Source organism: Acanthopagrus latus, chromosome 23 (assembly GCF_904848185.1).
Source record: "Acanthopagrus latus isolate v.2019 chromosome 23, fAcaLat1.1, whole genome shotgun sequence".
NCBI classification, from domain to species: domain Eukaryota; kingdom Metazoa; phylum Chordata; class Actinopteri; order Spariformes; family Sparidae; genus Acanthopagrus; species Acanthopagrus latus.
Genome location: NC_051061.1, coordinates 13,355,566 through 13,382,065, shown reverse-complemented (window position 1 = coordinate 13,382,065; position 26,500 = coordinate 13,355,566). Strand labels below are relative to the sequence as shown.

Sequence of the window (26,500 nt, the reverse complement as noted above, 5' to 3'; positions counted from 1 at the left end):
CATTATTTACCCGTGAGTGTTATCTTACACAGTGTTCACAAGTGGTTTTATGTTTCAAAGATTCAGATTTATTTTGATGTGTATTTACACATCTCAATAGTTAAACACCTTCTTTAACAATCAAATAATAATAATAAAAAATATACACATCACATGACCCAGCTTTTCTCAGGCTCAGCACCATCTGGAGGCAGGGATGCTGAGATCTTACGGGTTTATCACTGACACATGTAAAACACAACCACGGTGCCACAAAATATTAAATTAGTTAAAAACAAACATCAGATTCAAACAATAGAATAAAAAGGAATGAATGCAGAAAAGACAGAGACAACTTGCATCAAAAGTAAATCTCCACTGAATTTAAGGCAAGTAGTGACAGAATGTGTGAGTTCCATCAAGAGATCAAGTCCTTCAGTGACAAATGCTCCATTGTACCATCACCAGCACATTGTTTAAGGTTGCTCATTAAGGTCTGGTGTGTAATTTAAGAGACAGCAGGGACTTCACGTCACTCGGGACACTCGGCTGTAGTCTCTGTGCGCAGGGAGCTGATGTGCTGGAGCAGCTGGTCGCAGTACAGAGGACTCCGCTGGGTGTCTCTTACTGCCTCCACCTCCCTCTTCAGAAGAGCCGGGTGGACTGAGCTGCCTTTCTTCAGGACCTCTGGACACACATGGACACGAATCAGACATGAAACCAAACCCGAGGACACAGAAGAAGAGGAAGACAGAGAAGAAGAAGAAGAAGAAGAAGAAGAAGAAGAAGAAGAAGAAGAAGAAGAAGAAGAAGGACAGTGTGTCAAGATATCAGATGAAAGAAAGAGCAAATAAATGACATACTCAACACTCTGTGCCAAAACATAACTATTGTACATGCAGCGCTGTAGGAAAGGAAAGGAAGATCTGACAGTGAAGGCTTACTCCTCTCACATTCTGAGGGCAGGCTGAGGCAAGGGTTTTTTAAGGGCAACATAGTCTTTTCTTCACCACTAGTTACCGCTAAGTCTTCCAAACTGGACCCTTGAAATAAACAAAACTATTGTGTGTACCCCTTTTCTCAGACTTCCAATAGTTTGCATAATATGAGGGCTAAGTGTTCCCTAATCAAAAAACATTGTACTCTATAGTTCCCCAGAGTCATTTTATCTTGCAAATATGTTTAAAAATAGCTACATTTTAATATCAAGTAAATTTACAACTTTCTGAAGTCGTCCTTGATTACCAATCAACTCCCTTGTGATGACAAGACTCCAGGATGGTCTGGCACATAACCCGCCCCGCCCCCCCTCAAACACAACAATCTACTTTTACACGTTGGTTTTCTAACGGATTAAAGCAACAACATGTGACCTCCTGGGGGAACATGGTGTCCGACCCCAAAGCATCAATATTTGACCATCTGGGGATGAGACTCAATGATAAACTACATTTCACCAGAAGGTTACATTCTGTTGCTTACTGGATACAACATGTTCATTAGCTGCTTCCAGTCTTTGTGTTAAGCTACATTAGCTATCGATCTTCTCATTTAACTCTATAAAAGAAGGGCAGTAAGCTCATTTCTTTGAGTTTAATTCTTCAGAGAAGATTTAAGACCTACTTAAGCTGATAAGTATCTAAGCTTGTCATCTTCAGTTTATCTACGCCTGCTTTGATAGCTTCTTCTTTTTCTTTTTTTTTTTTAATCAATCTTCTTCCATGTTTAACGCAAGTTCATTTCGGAAGAGTTTCCCTAAAATTCAAATGCACACCATAGTTTCTAACATGGGCTATAGAGGCAGACAGATACACTATCCGTCCATGAGTCAAAAAGCAGTCAGTATGCCAGCAGATGGCAGTGATGAACTGGACTACATCAGCTCTGCAACTCAAATGCTGTGTGTGAAAATGTCCTTTCCTTCCACTAGGAGGCAATAATTCTCCATCAAAATCCCCCCCCCCCCCATAGTTCCCACAGCTTTTGCTGATTTTCAGAGGAATATTGAATTACTTGAATTGCTGTCAATGGGTAAATGCTTCGGAAACCACAATGCAGAAGTGCTGCTCTAGTGGTGACATGCCGTCACTCCGGATGAGTTAGCTCATGTAAACTCCTCATCTGATACCCGCCTTTGTTCTTCAAGGAGATCGAGGGGATTTTTAGCTTTTGTGTATACTGCACTGAGCTGGGAGGGAGGTGGGGTGCTGAGACTTTGAATTAAAAGGAGAACAATGATGACTTGTGAGAAGTGATTTATACCCGTGCCAAGATTGTGTGATTGAGCAGGTAGCAGCCGTGCTGCCAGGACGGTGGGATTATCAGGGTGGAGGACTGGAGGGGTGAGAGATGGAGGGTTGATGGGAGCGGAGGAGGGTGGCGGTGCTGTCCATCATGCTGTCAGGACATGCCGCAGACATCAAGCCACTTCACAGATATGCGTTTGAAATCCAAGAAGCATAAGGATGGGATCAACTATTAAAGGAACAAAGAAAGATGGAGAGGAGGAAAGGGAGCGGGAAGGGGAAAAAAAAAAAAGAGCGCTTCAAACAGAGCCGTGCATGAGTGTGAAGAATGCTTCCACATTTGCGGCACAGGCAGTTTCTGGGTGCTGTCAGATACAGACGATCACTCAGCGAGATGTGAGGTCATCTCATTTCACAAAGAGACTCCGAGCGGTCTATGATTCCACTGTACTTCTTAGGAATCACTGCTTGAAGAACTGGGCTAAACTCAATGGCTCATACTTGTATATTTACTCTGTGTGGGGTAGATACACTGACACACTCTCACAGTGGATATGACACTTTACATTTTTTTAGTTAAAATTTTTCAGGGCAGACAACTGGTCTGCCCCTGTTTGTGACAACACTGTGGTAATGCTCTTGTAAGCTTTAAGCACATCAACCGCATGATTAGGGTTCAGACTCACAAAAGTTGAAACCCATGTGTGGACAGTGGTCTCTGGCTTGGCAGCTGTCCCACCCAGCTGTAAAATCAGTACGATACGCTTAACTTTATATGGACCAATCACGACTGAGCAGTGTTGGTAAACAGTCCGTATGGAAAGCAAAGCAAAAGACGCAGAACGCGGTAACTGGAATGAAATCTCAGCACCCCCTGGCTACCGTCTGACGACAATAAAGTTATTTATTCATAATCATAATTTTGTTGGCCTTGTCATGGATGAATCAGCTAGGACAGCTCAGACAGAGTTGACAGGAAATGGGATGAGAAAGAGGGTAACAGGTCTGACTTGAACCCTAGGCCAATATGGCGAGGCCGAATCCTCCGTACATATTTACATCTTTAGAGACTAGTGTCGCCTGTACATTCAAACTACATTCTTGCGTCTCAAGTTGCTCATTGTAAAATACATGGGAGAGTAAGTCTTGGTATACATAGCTGCATCAAAAGTTGAGATGTTGGAGATGATTCTCAGTTGTCTTTGCATTTACATCAGCAGCATGGTGTATGCTGGATGTTACCCAGTGCAATAGTTTGGTTTGGTTTGGTGTTTGAACACTGATGGAGGTCTATATCACAGACACATAGGATACATCAGGCTTTGGCCCACAGACATCTCTTCTTAGGAGGATCTATTCAGTTTCAGTTTTGTTCTTTCCATGGGAAGAAGAAAAAAACATATCTCCAGAGTTTTCCTTTAACTAGTATCAGTGCTGATGCGTAACTAATTTCCAGAGGAGAGTTGAAGATAAATCACTGTTTCCTTTCATGCTTGAACTGGAGCATACACCGTTACAGTGTACTTTTCAAAGAGAATCCTGAACAACAAGAAGTACAGACATCTCAGTACCGTTTGTACGGTATGTGGGCGAAGGCTGATTTATAAAGTTGAATTACACGTGTTCTGCCTTCTGCATGCAATGTCACAGACACTTTGTATCCAGTAGCAATAACAAAAGTGCCTTTTCAGTTCTGAATTCATGGTATGGCTGCATCTGGTGTGTGTCTGTGCATGTGTGAATGCCTCCCAAACCCCCCGCCTCTTTCCTCCAGCCGCATGAAGCTGAGAGATCCTGCAGCAAGCCTCTCGTCGCTGGCTAAGGCATCAGCATTCACCTGCGTCCTGTCAGAAGTAATGACAGCTAACATTCATGAGAGTGGGAGAGAGTGAAAGTCCAGAGCAGCTGAGCCTCGGCTACACACTCAAGAGTTTCCACGTCGATAAAGGTCAGCCGTGAAGCTAAAGGCTCTCACAGAAAATGCTGCGTACGGAAGACGGGCAGATAAAAGAGGGGGAGATTAAGCGGGATGCGTGTGAGGACTGATGTGGAACGGTGGTGCAGGGAAGGGCTGCCCATGTGGTTGTCATTAGAGGCAGAGATTTGCCACACAAACAGCCCAGTGTACCCCAGGTGTACTGGCAGGGCTCAAATATCAACCTGTGAAGTGTCTCTCAGGAGGGCGCTTATCTCTCTCTGGATCTTGTGTTTCACTCTTGAGGGCCACCTCCAAGTCCGGCCCCCAGGGGTTTACTCTGGCAGGGGGGGAATTGCCGGAGATGTGATGGATTGTGTGGAAAAGAAGGATCACGGGGAGCTTTTGAAATAAAGGACGGTAAGGAATCTGCTGGCAGCGTGCCAGACAATAATCCAGTGTTTGATAGAGGATACCCCCTAATTCTTCTCATCCTTCTGCGAGTGTGTCTGACTCAGCAGGCTGGTCTGCAGATCATCACACACACATTCACCATCTTTACTATCTGTCAGATAATCAAGCGCTTTTTCATTACGTATCATGAGAGTTATGATAACTTTTGTATCACACTTCATTGCAAGTGACCGATAATATTCCAAGTAATTGTGCAGCCTTACGCATATCTTCCTGTTACGCCCCCCTGCAGGTTCAAACACCCCACCCAGTCTCACCGAGCACTCGTCCCTGCACCGAGCTGTCGGGGTCATCCAGGTGCAGGAGGAGTTGCTGGAAGAGGAGCTGCAGATGAGGAGTGAAGTGCTCAGGATTGTAGTCTCCGGTCAGGCTGGACAGCCACAGCCCCAGGGCCTGAAGGGCGACGCCGCGCACGTCCTCACTGCTGTCATCCAGGCGCTTCAGCAGCTCTGATGCCGATGTGATCGTTGATTCACAGAAAGACAATAAAAAAAACAATTTTCTGTTAAATATGCAGTTGTGCTGGTTGTTCACATGATTTTTAATGTGGAATGTGTATACTTGACATTACAAATTATTGCTATTAAGGAAATATTTACTTAATGGCACTAAGTTAGATGCCATTAGATGCAATTGTGCGGAATTAATTTAAATAAATGAAGTGCGTTCATTTGTGTGAGTGCTTTGTTTTTTTGTTTTTTTTTACCGGGGTAGATCTTATTGAGGGCCTCAGGGTGCAGACTGGTTCCTATGAGCTGGAGTATGGTGGAGAGAGAACGACAAGCAAACAGTCTCGCCATCTGAGAGTCTTCATCCAGAGCAGACAACACCAGGGGACTCAGCTTCTCCTCCAGACACAGCAGCTGCACATAGATAATAAATGCTCAAAGTCTCCCCGATGTTCAATACAATTCAAAATCACTCAAGAAGACATTGGGCTGGTTCCACAATCTACTTTCTAAGCAAACTGAAGAGATTTTGACTTTGAATGTCCCCTTACTTGTGTTTCCAAACCTGACCTGCAGATGCACAATACATGAATACAGTGGCTGACTCAGGTTGTTTGAGGGGCAGCGGTGAAATTGATGGAAAGAGCATCATCTGTAAAGAGAGGGGTACCCTAGGGGGCTCTTTATCATGGGTCCATCCTGAGTCCACCAGTGTGAGAACATACCAATAAAGTCATGTATCTAACTGACTGGACCAATTATTTCACATGGCTCTTCCTTGGTTGAGCTATAGCATCGTGATAGATGAAGAGCTTGTGCCGTAAAGGACCTACGTTTAATGCAATACTTCATATTTATGGTGCCAACTGATAAATTCATAGTCTACAGTAAATTTTGAAACTGAGAAATAAGATAAGCAATTTTCATTCAAGATCTATGATTGAGACGAAACAGACTGTGATATTTTTTGTCCAAATCACCCGCCTCTAAAGAGATAAATGTCTGATTTCTGTTTAGTTTCTCATGAAGATTTCCACGATGGTGAATTACCACCTGAAGCATGACAGATTCACATCACGTCTGGATCAGTTTGTACAGACACATGGGCACAGAGCCCAACTTCAGAAGTCCAGTGAAGACTGATGTTTTCATCACACCAACAGATGTACAAAGGAGGAAATGGACAAACAAGGTGAGGCTGAGCACACTGAGTCACAGGCCTAGAGGTGATGGCTAAAACCTCTGTCACGATGTCTGTTTGCTATTGAAACAGTGCAGGAGAAACAGTAAAAAAAAAAAGAAAAAAAAATGGAAAGAAAGAGGAGAAACATTTGGCTGAGAAGTGTTCCGGCATTACATCAGTGACGATCTGAGGGTGCCAAGTGTAACTGGAGCTGCTAATTGTTTTCACAGGGAGTCGAGAGGAAATAATGTCCTTCAAAATGAAAGGCTGTTTGAGTTGCCCGTGGAAATTCACACATAACCTGTTGTTACACCGTCAGGACATGTTGTTTAATTTCATTTCAACACAGAGAGTAACAGTCTCCTATTAAGTCACTGCTTTTCCAGGCTTTCTACTCTTGTGAGGACGTTTGGGTGCCATTAGAAAGTTAAAGGTTCGAACACATGCACCCACACCGACGCTTACGTTGTCACCCAGCTGTTTGCTTTGCCTTGTGGTTAAACACGTGTGAATAGAAGAGGTGTGCGATCCGGTTTTGACTGGCCACTCTGTGCACGCGAGGGGCAAACACTGCCAGATGAGTGCTCGCGCGTGTGTGCATGTGTGTGCGCATAGTCTAACTGGGCACATGCTCCGACAGGCAGGTGCAAGGGCATGTCCCGGTGATAGCTCGTACCTATAACAAGGGCCCAGAACAGCGGAGGCATTGTTCCCCAGGGACAAAAGTATGTGAACCCGCTTGCCCCCACGTACACCTGCTACCTGATGTGGCCAACTCTTTCAGCCAAGGGGAGAAAGATGGCGGATGATATATTTTCCTAAATGGCCAAGTGGGACCATCTATTTTGATGTGGAATGGACAAAACAGAAAATTTGAAGTAGATGTCAGCTCCTGGTGGGTTAAAAGAATTCACTACCACATCTTTCCCTTTACAGCTGAGTCAATAGGAAGCGTTTCTGCAGACTGCAGATCAGGAGTTTGTAGTACTGGAGACCTTTCATATCTGGTAATCGCTTCCAATGCTTATGGGTCCCTATTGCACAGGTGGAGATGCAACAACTGTGTGTCATGTGTGCCTTTGTGCAGATGTAATTTCTGTGTGTGTTTGTGTGTACCTGTCCAGGAGTGATGGCCCCTCCATGCAGCAGGGCCAGCAGACAGCTGAGGGCGGAGGTGCGGGCAGCAGCGGCAGTGCGGCCTGCGTGCCACACCAGGTTGGGAAGCAAGATGTCGCACAGGAACCTCTCTGCCTCTTCACGGAAATGCCTAAAAATATGGAGACAGAAGAGGAGCCGCAAACAGAACAAAGGTTTTATCAGTCATTTTCCCACGCTTGTCTCCAGGCAGTGGAAGAAATGCACGAGGCGAGGAGCTCAACATCTCATGTCCTCCACGAGCTGTGGTAGCTGCCTCTGTGGCTTCTGGCTGTCCAGCTGATATCACAGCAAACTCGACATGATGTTGGCTAAAATGTGCTGTAGTGACTCAGTGCCAGCAGAGGGAGACTGTGTGCCATTCAAACAGCCCAAACTGTCCTGCTGCCTTCATTCAGTCATCTTGACAGGTGTTGAAAGCTCATCATGAATGACGCCAGGGGATGGAAAGATAGATTTCCACATGACAGGGATGATTTCCAAAGGACAGGAGAGTGGGACGTTAGCCTTCACTTGTATTTCTGTGCGGCAGATGGATGAGAATTGCCAGGGAATTTTGACTGTACACCACATGGAGCCGTGTTTCCAAAATGGTAACAAAGCAGCTGCAGAGTGAACAACTCTCTTTTACTTTTTCTCACAAGATTTTTCTTACAAGTAATGAATCTGTCATCAAGTAGGACCGATAAATTATCGCATTTCAGGGAAATCGTTTTATGATCTCATGTACGTCATGACTATGTGAACTAAATTAGTTATTAAAGTTTGTGGTTGACACATGGCGCAGGACACATTTGGCATATGATTTCAACTGATCTTGAAAAACATCCATATAATTATAAATTTAATGTTATCCGCATATAAAATCTTCGCTTCTTAAAACTTCTTGTAGAATCTGCCAATACACTAAGTCTTTTCTAGAATATATTACTGAATACAGGGTCATTCAGTGTTTCTGCAGAGTTCATTGAGTAAAAGGGGCATAATGTAGTTTTGGGAAAGACATTCTAATGATGAGTTTGGGCAATAATTTTTACCTCCTTAATATTGTAAATATTAAAATTCTGAACCTGAATTTCTTTTCAAAAACATAGAGCCCCTTTATGTTAAAGACCTTTTTAATGAAACAGAGAATGCAATTTAATACCCTTTTCATGGCCAAGCTGAGCAAAGAGTGAAAGAAATGACTAGAAGGGATGATACAGAATAAAATAATAATTATTACATCATATTTTTCAGTACTTCGCAGCAGTATATATTTTTTTAATTCTCGCCGACACAAAGTGATGATTCAAGTTTTTGCTAAAATCAGCACTTGCCCTTGATGACAGGACTTGCTTCCTTGCCACTGGCAATGAAACTCCACTAAAATGGATTAAATAGCGGCACCATCCACTGTCCCAATTTTTGATTATAGGTGAATAAAGTCTACCTAGAGGCCTGCAATCAGATACAAAAACGTTTTATAACTAACATTAGCACCTTTGGCAAGGAAGGCCTCTAAGGCATATATTTTTTGCAGAAATGCTTCTTCAGACCTGCAGGTTGACACATCATCATTTTGACATGCATTACAGACAATTTTAAGAATCTAGGAAGAGCCCGACATGAGGGAAAACACATTTGAAATAAGAGGAAGATCTCGTTCCGATAGTTTGCTTTGAAAGCTGAAATTAAGCCTAAAAGATGGATCCTGTTTGCACATCCCTTGTTAGTGGCAAATGATTTTGGTTCGCCACATCCAGGGAGAGAAAGGATGAACTTTCAGTTCTCACACATCACCTTCTACTTAAATTTCAGATGCAGCTTTTTAATCACAGCACACAAATCCACATGAAACAAAACATTGTGTGTGTGTGTGTGTGTGTGTGTGTGTGTGTGTGTGTGTGTGTGTGTGTGTGTGAGGATGAAAGTCACTTACATGTGCACCACTTTCCCTTTCTGCTTGTTCTATGGCGGAGCTGTCATTATGTCATTTTGGTCAGAGAACAAAGACAAGAGGTTTTCTCTATGACTATCATTGTCCTCTTGATGACATATAGCGTGTGTGTGCATGTGTGTGTGTGTGTGCAAAGATCAGGCCATAAATCATGAATGGAGGCATAAGATGAGCATGAATGGAAATATTATGGCAGACCGCACAGCCCCACGCACTGCAAGTTAAATATTTTGTTTGAAACCTTTTGAAGGTGCAACATGATTTCTGTCTCCTGACGGTCCTGTGATTACCGGAGACATGGCTGAGGAATGAGAGGAGCAGTTAGCAGCACAGGTGGCCACGCTGGGAATGAAGAAGAGACAGAGGTGTCTTTTGTCTCATAGACACATTTATGGATAAAATAATCTGACGAAAGCTGAAAGCAAGAGTTCCAATTTCGACTTTTTTGGCAATCGTTGGCAGAATGTTTTGGCTTAAGAACACTTCCTGTTGTTTATGCAACATTTGTCAACGGTATCATTTCATCTTGTGTTCTTTACACTGCTGCCAAGCAACGTCTCAATGCACAAAGATTACAAGCCTATCCCTCAGATTAACCAATCCTCCCAACCTTTATGGACCTCGTCACAAGCTGCACAGACGTCTCCATGGCCGAGGTTTGGCTGTGTGATTGACAGCAGCAGCTGCCATGATCGCTGCGACCCGTAGAGGGCCTCAGGCTTAATGCATTCCCTCAAATTAGAGTTCTGAGCCGGGGCTGAAGGATGCACAGCTGAAGGCTCGGGAAGGGGACCCTCGATGTTGAGGGGGGTGCTGTAGAGAGGAAGCAACCACGACCAGGAGCTCCTCTCTGGGTGTCAGACATCCCCTCCTATCCTTCTCATTCAACAGTCAAGAACCAAGCTTGCATGCTGGGGAGTGATTAGCTAATTTGAGATGGTCTCTGTGGGAGTATCAGTGAGACAACGCTAATCCAAATGGGACTCCTTCCTCCATTTCTGAAGAAGAGGCTGTAAAAACATGGCTGTACCTGAATTAGCTGCAAGTCCTAAAGAAGCTAATGGGCTTATAATGTCCTCATGGAAATGCTCACTATTGTGTTTTTGTGTTTGTGTGCTTCTAATCATGGTTCCTTGTGGGCGGGGTGCTAATTTGCAGGTTGATGTAGCAGAGTCTAAAAATATGAGCTGTGCTCTCATGATGACTTGGAAAACCTAAACTAGACAACCCAGACAAGTGTAAAGCACCGTGTCACGACACAGAGTGACTAAATGAGGGAAAAATAACATTGAATAGCTTCTCTTTCACGGACACACTTCCTTCTTAAGATTGGTTTAATGAGATCATTTGCGCTGTGTGTTTGTGAACCGAGCTGTGAAAGTGTGTGTGCTTATGTCCCCCTCACCCCTGGGAATCCAATGTGTTGGTTGCATCCAGTAGCAACTTAGCAAGCATTGTGAAGACACTCATCCTCATCTCTGGGTCTTTGTCTGGTTGGAGGGAGCAGCGAAGCAGAGGCATCAACTGACTCACAAACTCACCGATCACTGGACCTGTAACACACACACACACACACACACACACACACACACACACACACACACACACACACACACACACACACACACACACACACACACACACACAAAGAAAATTACTAAAACATTTTGGTAGCATTTTTGGACAGTTTACAGTGCAGGTATAGGCAGCGCGTATGAGGAGAAAAGGTGGGATTAAATGCAATACATTTCCCGAGTCAGAACCAAACCAGGTGGTGGTGTTCTGGTGTTTGAATAGTATTTAATTTCTGTTGCCAGGGGTCTCACAATCTCAACTATGAAAATAGAAGACAAAGGACAATTTCTAATCCCTTACGACTAAGCATATTCTAAAAAAAACAACAGTTTTCCATTTCTTGAGAGAAACTACTTTTATGCATGTATTTTCTTAATTCTTCTTTGTCAGGACTGTTTAATGGAAACAAGAAAAACCCCCATGAGACAGACTTGAGACATTTTTTATGTTAGCACTGACCCGAGGGCTCGAGTTATTGAGACCTCAATGGACGGGCGAGACAGTGACACAGAGCTCAGAGGAAATGAGACATAAAAAAGGTCTTTGTGTGACAGATCGTTTCTATACAAGAGTCTATTGCAGGAAAAAATGAGAAACTCACAGTGCAAGCATTCCCAGTTAGACTCATGTCCACACACACCCTCACACAAACAGTCTGACTGCGTGTTTACAGAGCTATATATAGTAATCTGTGTGCATGTGTGTGGGTAATGAGTGATAAGTGTCCATGCCCTGTTTGGACTCTGAATCGTACAGACATGAGAGGAGACGGAGGAAATCCTGAGACCGCCCCAAGGGTGGCGGCAAACGTCATGAAAAGATATGGGAAAACAGAGACGGAGAGACGTCTTTCATCCAGCGGGAATGTGTGAATCAAATGGGTGTGTCATTTAACCAGAGGTGCTGGAGACGACTGCAGCACATTGACCCCGGATTTAACAGGCGATAGGAAGTTTCACGACACCAATACAGACATTTTTAATGCCGACTGTGGAACAAAAGCCTGTCACGAGGATATGAGAGGGCAATAATCATTCCTGTCTCCGACAAACACATACAGAGCACTGCGAAAGAGCTGATGAGCAAGCGGAATGACCAATCCTCAGTTGTCAAATTAACTACCGTCAATTGTTCAGCAGATGGCCGATTTCCCCGTATCATGTGCACATCAAACAACGCAGCCACGCGCTGTTTGCCCGTAATAAAGTGCCTGTGTTCTGTTAATAGACTAAAGATAAACTGGGGGAAGCTTAGGGCAGCATTCAACATGCACATATAAAACACTCACACATACACATGGCTTCAAAGAGGCCTTGATCCCAGGGAAGGTCAAGAGCAGGCGGCTGTGGTGCCGTTTGATGTAGTGACCTGCATGGAGATCACTGAGTGGACTGGTCAGTTAGCCATGGGAGCGTGTGTGAAAGCCTGTATGTGTGTGTGTGTGTTTTTGTATGGGTGGGGGGATTAGAGGGGTAACCAACCACCCAGTCAATTACAAAGAGAGGAGAGGGAGGAGATGGAGATGAAAGTGTGGCGCACAGAGGTGCTGATGATGGAGGATTATATGGTATTGAGGGAGGGTGAGGTAAAGTCTCAGCACCAAAGAGAGGGTCACAGTTTTTTAACCCACTACACCACCCACACACACATCCACCCCACACACACACACGCACACACACACACACACACATAAGCATGGACTAACCCCTTTAAAGACGTCTGAGACACACTGGCTGCCTGACAAACTGAGGTAAAGACAGGGATTTACAAAAGTCAGCAAGCCACCCGGTGCTAATGACAGTCTTTTTCTGTGTGGGTGCGTTCGACCGTGAGCCTGTCTGCTTGGGCAACAGAATATAATGAAAAATATTCCACTATGTTTCCGAGTGAGGGTCATTGATGGACGTCTGTCTCTGACATCAATAATGGAACAGGACACATTCAGTGGAGCGTTAAGCAATAAATCATACAGGATCTAACCTAAACCTCTGCGTCATTTGACAGCCTTCATATCTATCAAGTGGTGCTGACAATTTCTCCGACCACTCTTGACACACACACACATACACACAAAGAGCTCTCAGGATGTTGTTTAGAGGTGCAGTGGAATCTCTTATGGTGATCATGACGCATGTGTAAATTGATCATTTTAGTTTAAAGAGTATAGATAGATAATAGATAATAATTTAACAACTACTTTTACATATATTGGCTGAGTGCAATATCCAAATCACAGAAAATGTCATTTTAGTAAATATAAACAAGGTAAAATATGTAACAAAACACCATTATGATGAAGAGCGACGGCACTGCAGAGACACCCTGGACGACAAACCTCATTCTCTTGATGTGAGAAAACAAGTTGGTTTAATTTAGTTTAGCACTATGCAACTTTCTTTCACGGCCCATAAACAAACAGAGACAGAGTTCTTGATACAAGGAATAGCAGTTTGCAAGAGCTAAGGCTGGGCTCAGACTACAGAAATTTAAGGCCAATTTAATCCAAATTCTCTCCACTTAGAAGAGAAATCTGCTCTGGGACCGCAGTTGCTACTATTGTTCGGACCTGATTATCTGGTTTCTAGATGTACTTGAAAGTCATGTTTACATTTGCAGGAGAAAACAGGGAAAGACAGGCTTGTATTTTGACTTTCGGTGGTGTGAGATCAAAAATAGCCCACTGCCTGTCTAGCGGTCCAACAGTAAAATACTATGGGTCCAAAAAAAAGTTACACAGTGTTTCTGTAATATGTTTTTTCAATGAAAAACAAATATTGTGATACAAAAATTATCATTCCCGCTAATCATGAGTCACGTAACGATCGTTAAATATGTCAACATCTTAGTGCAGCTTATAGTGTGCAGCCCTAAACATGAGTATAAAGAAATGCAATGGGCAGCGTCACTATTTATTGAGTTTATTGACTGCTTAAATCCAGTACAGCCATTTCAAACACTTTAGACACTTACTGTGCAAATGAAATTACTGTATTACGTGACAGGGCATTATAAATCAATTGGATGAGTGCAGCTTTAACCAAGGTGCTTTCCCCGGTGTACATTTGTTTTCCGTCTCCATGCCTAGCAGCTATGAGGGTTATGAGTAGTTTGAGTAGTAAAAAAAAAGACATTTTTTCCCCCATCATGATTCAAAGTGTTTACAGCACCAGGTTCAGGTAGCCAATGGGCCAGGCAAAGTAAAGTTTCATGAAGGTGATGGAAAAAGAGAAAAAAATGACTGCAGTTTTCCATTTTTACATCCCTGAAGGAGGCTATAATTTCACCCGTGTCAGTTTGTTGGTTGATTGGTTTGTCAGCAGGATTAGACAAAAACTACAGAACAGATGTCCATGAAACTTGGATGGACGATGTGTCTCAGCCCATTAACTTTTGGTGCTGATCTAGATAAAGGGATGCATCCAGGACTTTTTGCTAGCTTTCTTTAACATTGCGAGTGACATTTTCATTAATTTCACAGAGAATAATGCGTGGATCTTGAGTGAGCAGGTCTACTGAGTGCCATTCTAGTTTTCGAATATTTTGTCATTTATGAAAAAAAATTATCAAAAATATTACTATATATGGTTTTCGATGTAGAACTGATTGCAGTCAGTATCAGTAAACTATTTGTATCCTGTGCTGCTGCTTTGACAGCTGCTGGTTTCGATCCGCTGCCTCGATGACAGATCGTGTGTGAACAGGATGAACAGCTTGACGCTTGAAATACGATGGAACGTGTGTCTGAACAGGTTGAGGAAAGAACGCCTTCACAACCCACACCATGAAGTAATGTTTAATAAAACATGCTGTACATTAAACAATCTCACCTACCTGCTGGGCTGAAATGGACCCAAAGAGCATGTTCAGACTGATGACTGATGTAGTGATTTTCTCATCATTAACAGCTCATTGACGGGCCAATTTCTCCCCCCAAAAAACTTACCGTACTTCTTTGACCATTATTGTGTCTCTGTATCTGCAAATTCCAGCACCTGCTGTATAATTTGGCAATGTCTTGTACATATTCAGGCTTCACTTCTCACCTGATTGCATGACTATGATATGCAGTTGGAGTCTCTGTGGGGTGTAACTGCACCAGGTGTTGACAGAGGCAGACAGCCAGTACAGCAGCTGGCCCATATGTTGTCTATAGAGCTCCGTCACTGAGTCCAGGCCCTGCACCTTACACAAAAACTGTGCACTCTCCAAGGCCTGAGGTAGAGAGAGGGATAGACGGAACAAGATGATCTCGACACGTTTTAACTTGCTAACTAAGCTTTTTAACATTTTACATTTAACAAAGGGACAGGGACAAATGGGTGTGGTGGGAATGAGCTAAATGAGGAGTGGATGAGAAAAAGAGGGAAGGCAGAGGCTATTGTGCTTGAGTTCAACAGTTACAGCTGCTTTGTTGTAATTTCAGGAATTCTTCAGGTCAGGCTCACACGAGAGGCACCAAACACATCATGTGAAGCCATGGGAAGAACAACACTGCAGACATGACAAGGTCTTACACATAAAACCACTTAGAAACAAAAACTCCCGACAGATACACAGGATGTCACAAAGGCACAGGAACTGACACACACACACACACATGCACGCACGCACATGCACGTACACACACACACACACACGCACACACACACACACACACACACACACACACACACACACACACACACACACACACACACACACACACACACACACACACACACACACACACACACACACACACACACACAAAGCTGAGCTGAGCTGAGCTGAGCTGAGAGGAAAAGGGCAGGAATGAGAGGAGAGTAAATAATTAGCTGACTCTTTAGGGCAGGGAAACCGACCTTAAGGGCACTTCATAGTTCCCTTCATAGTCCCTCAGGGATGGACGGGGACGGAGACAATGTTCGAGTCACGGATCGGCCCCTTCAGAAGAGAGCTAGACAACCCTGAGCTGTCCACTGATGGGAAAGATGTGCCCCCTTTTCTGGGAAAATGAATAAAGCTTTTCCTCTGGGTCCGGGAATGCCCAAGGCCATTCTCACCCTCCCTTTCTGTTTCTTAATCCTTCTCATCTCTTCTCTAACTCTGCTCCCTGTCTGGACATATACACTGATGCAGACAGACTTAACAACACACATACACACAAACACACTCTCGTGGCCCATGTGGTGTCTGCTGAGCATCGGTGCCAATTCCTTCCCGCTCGTCCTCCCTGTCATTACCCTCCCAAGGCGACGAGCAGCTCGGCGACACGCCGGCCTCAGACGCTGTCGGCTTGTCACTGTTGCTGTTTGTCCCCTTGCAGTTTGAGGATGACCACAACATGGAAGTTGTTGCTTGCACATCATTCGGCAGTTGTGGCCTGAGGAGGCGGTATGGAGCCACAGATGGGCCTGGGCTGATGACACACACCTGCTTGGAAACACAACTCGCCTTTTCCAAATCTGGTTTCTTTCTTTTCTTTTCTATATTTCTGTCTCTCTCTCGTTATCTACACCTTTCACCCGCCTCCTTTCACCCAGGACTGGATTTAAAGTTCCACTCCAAAGGTGCAATTTCAGCTCCCCTGGTTAAGTGGGTAATTATACTGTTGGTCATGCCCACTTTGAACTTGTACAAATACTCACATACCTCAAATAGCTCTCCAGCTTCATAAAACCTGCTTACCTTTCTAATAAAAAAGGATGGAACGACTAAAATTGATGGGGGGAAAGAGTAAAGAAAAAAAAGTGCCATTTAAAGCTGAAATTGAAGTATTACACAAGTGAGGTGAGATGTTGGTTTGCCCATGTGGAACAAAGCAATGACAGAACTGCAAAGAGCATGTACAGACGAGTGAAAGACTGAAGTAAAACCTAACAAACGATGGGTCTGTTATACATTCTGCCAAATCAATACCAAGGTGTTCCTGAGTGATCACTTATTCTCTATGATGAATATCTTTTACACTTTTAGAATCAATGCCAAGAGGTGCTGAAGCTGCTTTAGTGGTACAAAGGACACTTTATGTAGTTTTCCTACTTAAATTTTTTGCCCCTCTGATTCTAGGACTGCATCTTCCAAATTTTATTTTCTCACCTTTTCGCTGAGACATGGTGAGGTGGAGAGGCTCTGGACAGTGACCAGCACCTGCAGCAGCTGCAGACTGATTGAGCCACAGTCTGACTCACATTGACGCAACAGGACAACCACACAGGCCAACAACTGCTCCAAGTACATAACCTGGGAAAGACGGAGAAGTATTGTAAGATTGTGTCTTGTCTTGTTTAGAGCAGATGTGAGAAGGACTTAAATGTTTTCCCTGTGTACCGATGACTCTCTTTTTTTGCTGTGTCCCTCTTCACTTTTTTCACAACTTCACACTCATTCTTCTGCTTTTCAACCAAATACCTGCCTCCTTATCGTAACCAACCAGGCCCCATGGCCTCTGAATGCGAACTTTCCATCTCTACACGTGTGTGTGTGTGTGTGTGTGTGTGTCACTTGTCAGGTAGTGTTGTAGTGGTGAGCTCATGTTTAGACAAAGACCTGCGGCTCAGGCTAATTTCTATGCCATCACTGGGATCACGGCCTCTTTTCCTGTTTTCTTGCAGCCTGTCATTAGGGCTGTATGGGGGAGGAGGGGGGGCAGCAGGGCAGGATAGTCGGTGTAAGTGTGTGAGCGAGAGAAAGAGAGCAAGAGTGTGTGTGTGTGTGTGTGCTTTTGTACGTGGAGGGTTTAGAGCGGGAAAAGTGCCCTCCAGGTGTTTGCTTTGGTCCGGTGATGAGGAGCTGGCTGGTGGTGAGGTGGGACTCGAATGTGTGTGAGCGATGAAACCTCCTTGTTTGTTCCCTAACTGAAAACACACATTTGCTCAGTGAGCTTGCAGACAAATGCCAGAACTCTGTCACTAGGGGGCGCACTGTCTTTTCACAAACTTCAGCAGCTATTGTGCGGCAGAGCTTGGCATTAGTCTAGAGGGAAAACAAGTGTTAAGCCAAGAAAAGATGCTCAGAGCATTAAAGAAGAAGCCAGGGCTTGTGAGGAGGTAGGAGAGTTGAGGGACTTCCAGTCTGTGAGAAACTTGAGCAAATGTTGTTATTTTGCAATAGAGTATTGAGCATACACACTGGAGAAAAAAAAGCCCGTTATATGTATCTTGAGTTCAGGGTGTCGGTTAAGATTGTAACCACATTTTCTGGAGGCAGTCTGATGCTAAACTAAACTTCCACGCAGCCCTCAACAACTTGATTCAAAACACTGCACAGTGCCTTTTTGTTTGAATGTGTTCACACAGTCATTGATAGGGGAAATCCCTGCTTGTAACCGAGCCACTGACTGGCACATAAACACAGCAGGAGCTCCAGGGAGGCAGTAGTGGAAATGTGACAAACACAAACATTAGCCTCCCTAAACACGGATGAGCACATTATACATGCCCAGAAAACAACCATTAGGGCCGGCTGAAGGAGAGAAAGAGGGAGAGCGGAAAAAGTGGTGCGATGTAATGACTAGGTGGACACCTGGAGTCGGGCGAGATACACCTGGTTTCATTGGCCTGGGCACGCTCCGGGGGCCTCGTTACACAGTGTGTGCATCTGTCCACCGCTGGATACATCAATTACACACACAACTTAACTCCACTTAAGGAGCCATACCAGGCGACGGATTCCTATCGTGTGGGAGAGCCCAACCCCGACAGATACTAATGTTGCTACGGCAACAGGAAAACAAACACTGGAGACTCATGGGATGCAGACCCCTCACACTCAGGTAAAATCTGCTATCCCGCCTTTCTTCTTCTCTCCTCATCTGTCGTTCAGTAGAGCACGGAGCGGCATGTAGCTGTCATTCATGACAAAGAGCAGCATTGCCGATGTATGGCGGCACGTTTGTGTATTCAGCAGAACACCGGTCGAGAAGTCGCAAGCCTGCTTGTAAATATGCCTAATGCTAATTCACTGTCAGCCCCCTCTTTATGCTTTTCTTTCTCTCTGTTGGAGCCATCGTAACCAATTTGCTCCAGCCCTGCAGATGTTGTGATGCCCCTGTCACCGTGACAAACCACAGCCGAGCTCAGCTGTGTGTGGTTTGTGTGATGATGGAGATTTGCTAATCCTCTATGGAATACCCCTTTAAAAAGAAACCAATATGCAAACACCCCATTTAAGCAACACAAGGCACCTCAGAACATGGCGGCTTCTCTAACCACTGGCTCGCCTTTCATCTTCCCTTGAAACCTTGACATCATCTTCAGTTTACGACCAATATTTTTATTTTTCGCTGAGCATCTGTCATTTATTTTTGCAAGCTGTCTTTTTCCCCGACCGAAATAAAGAAAAGAAAACAGCAACTTGAAAGAGCCGGCGAGGTTAAGTTGTGCAGGAGTATCATATATCAGCTTCCAGATCTTCAGCATGTTCCCCCGAACTCCCCACGGGGCCATGCCGTTCCCCCTGCCTCTGTTCACTTTGAAGATTATTTATATTTAATTTCTAACAGGCTTCATTTTGTCCAAGGCAAACTTAGCTTTTTCTTTCTCTCTGTCTCTGCTCAAAATGGCACATAACTCTCTCCAGTTGGATCCAAACACACATATCTTTAGCGTTCTTAAGATGCCTTATTGTTAAAAAGTTAAATAAAATATGCGCCTGCTATTTGTCTTCGTAGTGTCTGCAGGCAATGAAGCCATTATCAAATACAAGTAAATCAGCCCCGTATGAAGGATTTGAGGGCCCACCAACACTTTGGATTAAGCAAATGTACGGTGAGCGAGTGCATAATATTCTAGGTTAGCGTTTCAGCACAGAGAGAAAGAGGGATGCAGGTGCTCCTGTCTCGAGTGGTGTTATTTACAGCTACATGGTGCTCTGGCCCCGCTCCCCTGCTATGAACCCTGCCTGTTGTTGGAGAATTTTGCAGGTGCCTTGTCTGGTTGAGCTCTCGAATCACAACGCTCCGTGCTTTGCCCTCAGAAACAGAGATAGACGGAGAGGAAGCAGAGGTCTGCCTCCATCTGTGCGACAACGTGTGACCGTCCCGTCCTGTTAGTTCTCTCTGTGGTTGACCCCTGCTGGATAGAGATGAGGGAGGACAGACGGGGGTCAGCTTCCCTCCCCATTTATCACTGGCCTTGACCAGACAGGCTTTGAAATTTCAGGGATTCTTTTAACGCGGTAGCTGGACCACAGTCGGGCACTACACATGGCCATAAAAAAAACAAAAAAAACAAAGGCTATGTGCTGCCTTGTCTGCCCAGAGGGGTCAGAGTAGCCATGCAGGGGTCACGTGAAATTAGTGGATTTTTGTTATTATTATCCCAGGAAGGAAATTCTTGCAGGGAGGGGAACGGGGTCAGGGGTATAGGTGAGTCAGTAGTGCGGCAGGATCAGAAAATAGCCCTCTGCCAGACAACTGTTATTTTGATTGTGAAAGGGAAACATATTTGGTGCAAGAGGAGAGGAAGCGGGGAAGAGTCTACTCCAGACTTGATGGGATTTTTCCACCGGCGGACTGTTATTTGTAGAGAAACTGAAAAGACTTTTTTTATAATCACTTCTGCTATGTAAAAAAGAAAAAACATACTTGCAGCATTGAGTTCACAGTTGCGTGTGAGCGCAGCCATTCTGATCATTGACTTGAAATGTTAGATTTGAAAAACACCATGTGGCCAGACTGTCACTTCAGCAAGTGTCAATCACTCAACAGCAAACCCGCTGAACTCCACATATACAGTAGTGCTATTGAAGTCTCTTAAAGACGCCTCAACTAAAGCCCTTTCAAGAGATGTGGCATCTTATCACGAAACCTGTTTCCATAAGGGACAAATTAGGCACAAAATATACGGTGTGACTGGCGTGCTGTCACTGCCAAAAATAAGAGCGTTGAGGTAGACGGGGGAGAGGAGAAAATGACCTTCTATGACACGGCCAAGATCACCTAACAAGACTGGAAAAGAAAAACAGCTGGTGCACACAGATCAGGAAGGAAAATCAAGACATGGCAACATATGAGGGCAGAGAAAATTTGGCAGAGCTGTCATCAAAACAAGTCTGACTTCAATGTTTTAATTTAAACAGCAACGCTTTTCCCTCCCGGAGGAGCTGCTGCTTTACTTGAAGCTACTGAGTTAACAACAGTAGAAGGATGTGGTTGTACAAGGTTTCAATGGAGTCGGTGGCAAAGAGAGGTAAATAAGTTAAAAACAACCACAACCAAATCCAGGCATCTCTCTGCTGACCTGTTGATATTCCTGGCAGACATCAGGCTGGGCCAGCGTGTTGGCAATCTCTTCGAGATGTGGCTTAAGGAGGGCATTGGGGCAACCTCCCAACACAGCAGCCAGCATCATAAGAGGAGCCCAGGGGCGAGAGGAAGATGAGGACGTCATCACATGATCCAGCAGCAGCTTGAGGAAGGCGACAGGAGGGACAAAGGTCCCTAACAGTTTAGCAGCTGCCAGGCACTAGATTTGGATACAGAGAGAAGGGGGAAGAGAGTGTTGAGAGAAACAGAGGCATTAGGGAGAGTACAGGAGGATGAGAACAACAGGAAGTGCTTTTTTCAATCTGCCACACATCAAAGGTCTAAAGAAACAGGTGCTTCCCAAGTCCTTGAGCCCTGCTCGGCCCAGTCATGCCGAGGCCAGTCACTGAAAACACTGATGTAATGTGTCATGAAATTAATTGGTTGGGTACAGCTGAAATATCACAAAGCAATTCAATTCTCAATTCCACACCTAGATATATAAAAAGGAAATACAGTATGACAACATCCATCTTATCTGACAATCAAACTCTCTGAGACTCACGTTGTTGACCACGTCCCGCTCTGTGTCAGTGCAGGCCCGGTAGAGGGTGGCCAGGAGGGGCTGCAGATGCTGGGTGCTGTAGTCCTCGGCGTGGAGCAGGAGCACAGACAGCAGCTGAGACGCTCTGACCCGTGTAGCCACCAGCCAGTCGGTCACGTCGTGAGTAATGGCCGGCACCAGCCTGCCCAAGTTTCTCACTACCAGCTCTCTGCAGCCAAGCCCTGGACGCTCCACTGGAGGAGAAAACGAAGAACATTTAACTTGCATACTCTTCCATTGTTAAGATATCAGATATCACAGCTCTTGAAGTTGACTAATTACTTTGCTGAAGTAGCTGATTTTCAGTAAAGGCATCTGAACAACACAGGTATAGCTGGAGAGCACTCAGCAGCATGTGTATGAAACTTAAAAATGTTTTAATCTCCAGCTCCATTACACCTTTGTAGGGCTCCATTACTTTCATCCCTCTCACCTGTACTGTAGTGAACTATCTGAACACTAAGAAACTGCTTTTACCAAACAGTAAATATTCCCCATTTATAGCTTTTCAAATGTCTTGTGACTGGTTCCAACTCATCACATTTTTTACGATTAAGATTTCCTCACAAGGGACTTGTCAGAGCAAGTGAAACACGTTCTCAAATATATTTCAAATCTAGCGTCCCTCTCTCTTTCTCTGCCCCACCTTATTCTTCTTCTCCTATAGGCACACTAATGAGAGAGGAAGAGAGGACTAAAGGAAGACAGAGATAAATCAGAGAAACACAGCAGGACAAGACAAAACAAGCCTAGTCTCTGGTCGTGTTTCACCGCCTGACAGTGACCTCTTCACACTGGGAGGCCCGGCAGATTTATGGTGGCAAGTAAGAGAAAGACAAAGAGTGAGAGAGGGAGAGAGAGAGTGAGAGAGAAAGCCCTCTTCCTGTCCTTTCCTGTCCCTAGGCATAGACTGTATTCATCCACACTGTCACATGTGTAGCTGTGGGACATTTATAGGAGCTTCAACCAAAAGCACAGGAACTGTTTCTCTGATACACTTAGCCTGGCTCACCAAGGGTTGACCATGTTCAGGTTCACTCTTCCAGCCCCGAGGCAGACACTTATCTTTCCAAGCCAGTGCCTGCCCTGACAACTAAGCTGTCACACTCAACATAATTTTTTTACTGTATGTTTTAACCCTGGACAGCTGTAATAAAAAGAGATGATTCGATGGAGCACAGTATACTGTTTATATTCACAAAATCACAAAATGTAATTTTGACCTATAAAGGCATGGGGAGGGATGAGTGATGCATACACACCTGGAAAATTATTAACTGTTTTAACATTTTCTGATGTCATATAGGCCAAACAAATAATCGATTAATCGAGAGAATAATCGCTAATGAAAATAATCATTATTTGCTGCCCTAGAGCAAATTCTGTTAATTTAAGCGTGATATTTTAAGACCTTGAGGTACAAGAGTCCAGACCCATATAAAAACAAGGAACTTTTAGAGCCATTAGATGAAGTAAAAATTAAATGGCACATTGAGCATTGATGCCAGCATTGCACAGTGCACACAGAATACTAACAGCACTTCTCTTTGCAAATGCTAAAGCTGATAGTGTCATAACCAAATCAAACCACTCGGCAGAAGAAAACAATTCCAGCTGTGACTGACCTCCTGGTGGGTAGAAGGGAGGTGGGGTGAAGAGAAAGTCCAACTTGTCCTTAATGTCTTCCTCATTCTCCTTCTCCCATTGGGCACCTACCTGCTTCCATAAGTCAGCTGCTATCAGTCTACAGAAGAATGATATTATTATTGTTATTATTATTATTATTGTTATTATCATCATCATCATCATCATCATCATCATCATCATCATTATTATTATTATTATTATAGCATGCCTTTTAGCTCACATATATGTTTGAAAAATTAAGATGTCATTTCCATTGTGAGAAATCTGAAAAAATATGAGCATCCAAATCTGACTACATATAGTATGTGATATGCTATTATGTTTGATTGAATTATGAAGCAAAGAGCAAAATATGCCATGCCCACTTTTACCTTATTTCTGGGATCTCATCAGTGATACTGCTCAGCAGGAGTGGGATGAGTTTGTGGAAATAGGAGTATCTGTCTCTCATGTGAAGTAGCCAATCACCAACAACAACAGTCACAGCTTTTCTCACCTGGAGCAGAAGAGAGCAAGATAGAGAAAGCAGACTGAGTCTGTTTCATGCAAAAAGAAAGAATATCATTTGATTCTGAGGACAAGGGTAGGCTCTGGAAGCCCTGGAATAAGCAGTAACCTGTGGTGAGTCATCAAACAGTCTCTGTGCGAGGTGAGACAATACGTCGTCCACATTTTTCCCAGTGCCATGCTGAATGACAGCCCCGGTGGCTTCGATGACGGACACTCGTACCCGGGAGTGCTGATGAGCAATTGTCTGCATGAGAGGCTTGACCAGACTGTCTGCCTGCATGTGAAAGTGCTCTGTGGAGAAAGAGGTGAAATGCACTTCAGTCCATTCAGTTTAATTACTGTAGAGCTGGGTGGCACGTAGATTAAAGGAAACCTATTACACTTTTTTCTACTTTTCCTCCAGGGTGTTGTATTGGTTTGTGCATTTAAAAGCCCATAGTCCACTACACGCCAAAAGAAACTCCTCTTTCCCAGAGAAAACACTGCTCCTTAAACACCTCATCAGTAAGTGACATCACATTAAGTCACCATGTCACACATTTGCATAATTTAAGACAATATTGACACTAAAAGAGGGGTCAACTGCAAGCTGAAAACACTTTAGAGCTGAACAGACACATGGTGAGCATCTCATCTTTCTGGTGAGGACTCTCAGGCAAGCCAAATACTGTACAAAGACATGACTGGAGCCAAGGACATTATTTAGGGATTAGTCAATTAACAGGCATTTAATTACTAAACCAGCAGTCCCATCCATCTTAGAGGTTACAACACATTCCTCTTTTACCTCATCAGGCATCTGCAAATTATTCAGCTAGACCGAGGAGACACAAAATGGTTGACCTGTCATAAATCATATACATTTGCAACTGGTGACAGTAGGTCAAAAGCTGATTGCTGGCAAGGATGAGAGCTACTGGAGTGTTTGATTAATGGGAAACATATTTGAGAGATTAACTGACTGTTGAAATGTATTGGCTGGAGACAGTTGAAGGAAGGAAAACTACTGGGATTAATTCAAACATTATTCTTTATAAATAACGCTGTTCTGTTTTTTCAGGGCAGACACAATACCTTCATATATCCCCTGAAATAACACAGCCTCATTTAATATAAGTGGAAAGTAAGGGCAGGCATGAAAGCGAGCTTTTCTATCGCAAACGTGTCTGCCTGCCTCGAAACCATGGCAACAGACTTCCATCTACAACGACAACACAAGTTTTCACGAACCTGGCACACTCTGGGCAAAGTTTACTGTGCATTTGCAGCTTTCTCTTTTGACATCTGGGAATGGGTCGACGGTGGTTCTCTGCAGTATGTTCATCATTTCGTTCAAATACGGCGCTAAATGCTTCCCGCACACCTCCACCACCAGAGTCAACATCTCCACGGCCGACAGCCGAAGCTCCTCCGCCGGCTCCAGGATATCTTTCTCTCCGAGCCTCTGTGCCAGACAGGGCATGAGATAAGGCAGTGACTCCTCTGGTTTCGGAACGCCACGGATAAACTCTGTTAATGTCGCTATGGCGGTTTCTCTGCATCTTTCCATCGGGTCTGACAGACATTTGAGGAGAGGCTTGAGGAGGGCGGAGAAAACCTCCTGTAAGACGCCGCTGGAAAGTCCTCTATCCACGGTCTCCCTCTTTATCAGCTCCAGAGCTCTCTTTCTCGTCGACTTGTTGTCTTCGTTTAGACAGTTTAAATGTCGGGCGAGTCCTCTCAAAACTTCAGAGGAAGCGTGTTGGTCTCCAGCCGCCATCGCTGCCATCTTGACAGTCGTCATGGCGACACGCAGCTGCACGACAAACAAACGGCTGCTTTACGATAGCTTCCGGTTCAAAATCTCAAACTTTATTCGCATTAACAAACTTGACTCTGGCTTCAAGCACTGTCCTGTCAGTGTTCCGTTTGAGTTTACTGATCGAAAACAAAATGAGCTTGACACAAATTAGCACATTCAATTTGCCAAGTAACCGTTATAAACGTAAACAAATGTAAAGCAGAGTACGCTACAACATACACCATTAAAGGATTATTACTGTAAATTCTCATCTGACATCTAAACAAGTTTGGATTATCAAGTGAGAAACTGACCCGTGTCTGAGGGTCCCCCACAAGATACTTAAAGTGCACTATGTAGTTTTAGGGTTCCACATTTTTAATCAGAAAAGAAAGATCTTCACTGACTGATTTTTATGCCTGTATCTGCCCATAGATCATTTTGTCCCCGTACATGTATACTCATGTGTCTAAGACAAAAAATGCACTTAACATTGACATACGCACTTTTTCAGGTTCATAAGTCTATTTAAGGTCACTAGTAGAATATGTTCACATGATTTGATGTTCACATAATGCATCTACTCTCTGAGATCCTCAGTTTTAGATTCTGTCACCCTCCAAATAGAGTCCCCTCTGATTGGTCAGCTCACACATGCCAGAGCCAGTAGGCTACTGCTCTCTGTGTTTCCAGTAAGCTCTGTCTTGTTTTCAACTTACTTTTAATTTCACTGCTAGCATCAATATAGGCATAAATTATGCAAATATGTGACATGGTGACATAGTGGGATGTCAAGAACTCACATAATTAAAGGAAAGA

At 44.1% G+C, this 26,500-nt stretch overlaps 1 protein-coding gene across 1 annotated transcript; it reads right to left on the bottom strand.

The window, feature by feature from the left end:
- Positions 1-45: 45 nt before the first annotated feature.
- On the bottom strand, positions 46-25,707 carry LOC119014115 (dynein assembly factor 5, axonemal-like). The gene is made up of 13 exons (XM_037089039.1): positions 25,132-25,707; positions 24,008-24,192; positions 23,763-23,887; positions 23,370-23,488; positions 21,706-21,938; positions 21,136-21,360; positions 16,994-17,137; positions 14,959-15,127; positions 10,746-10,893; positions 7,363-7,513; positions 5,321-5,477; positions 4,872-5,063; positions 46-666 (listed from the first exon to the last, which is right to left on the bottom strand). Exons 1-13 carry the CDS (start codon positions 25,682-25,684, stop codon positions 512-514), a joined length of 2,556 nt encoding a protein of 851 aa, XP_036944934.1. The 5' UTR covers positions 25,685-25,707; the 3' UTR covers positions 46-511.
- Positions 25,708-26,500: the final 793 nt, after the last annotated feature.

Excerpts from the sequence above, each read along its gene's own strand:
- LOC119014115 (XM_037089039.1), bottom strand. The coding sequence starts at position 25,684 with ATGACGACTGTCAAGATGGCAGCGATGGCGGCTGGAGACCAACACGCT. Across the intron at positions 15,128-16,993 it reads CACCATGTCTCAGCGAAAAG|GCCTTGGAGAGTGCACAGTT; the intron begins GTGAGAAAATAA and ends TCTCTACCTCAG. Across the intron at positions 7,514-10,745 it reads AACACATTGGATTCCCAGGG|GCATTTCCGTGAAGAGGCAG; the intron begins GTGAGGGGGACA and ends CCATATTTTTAG.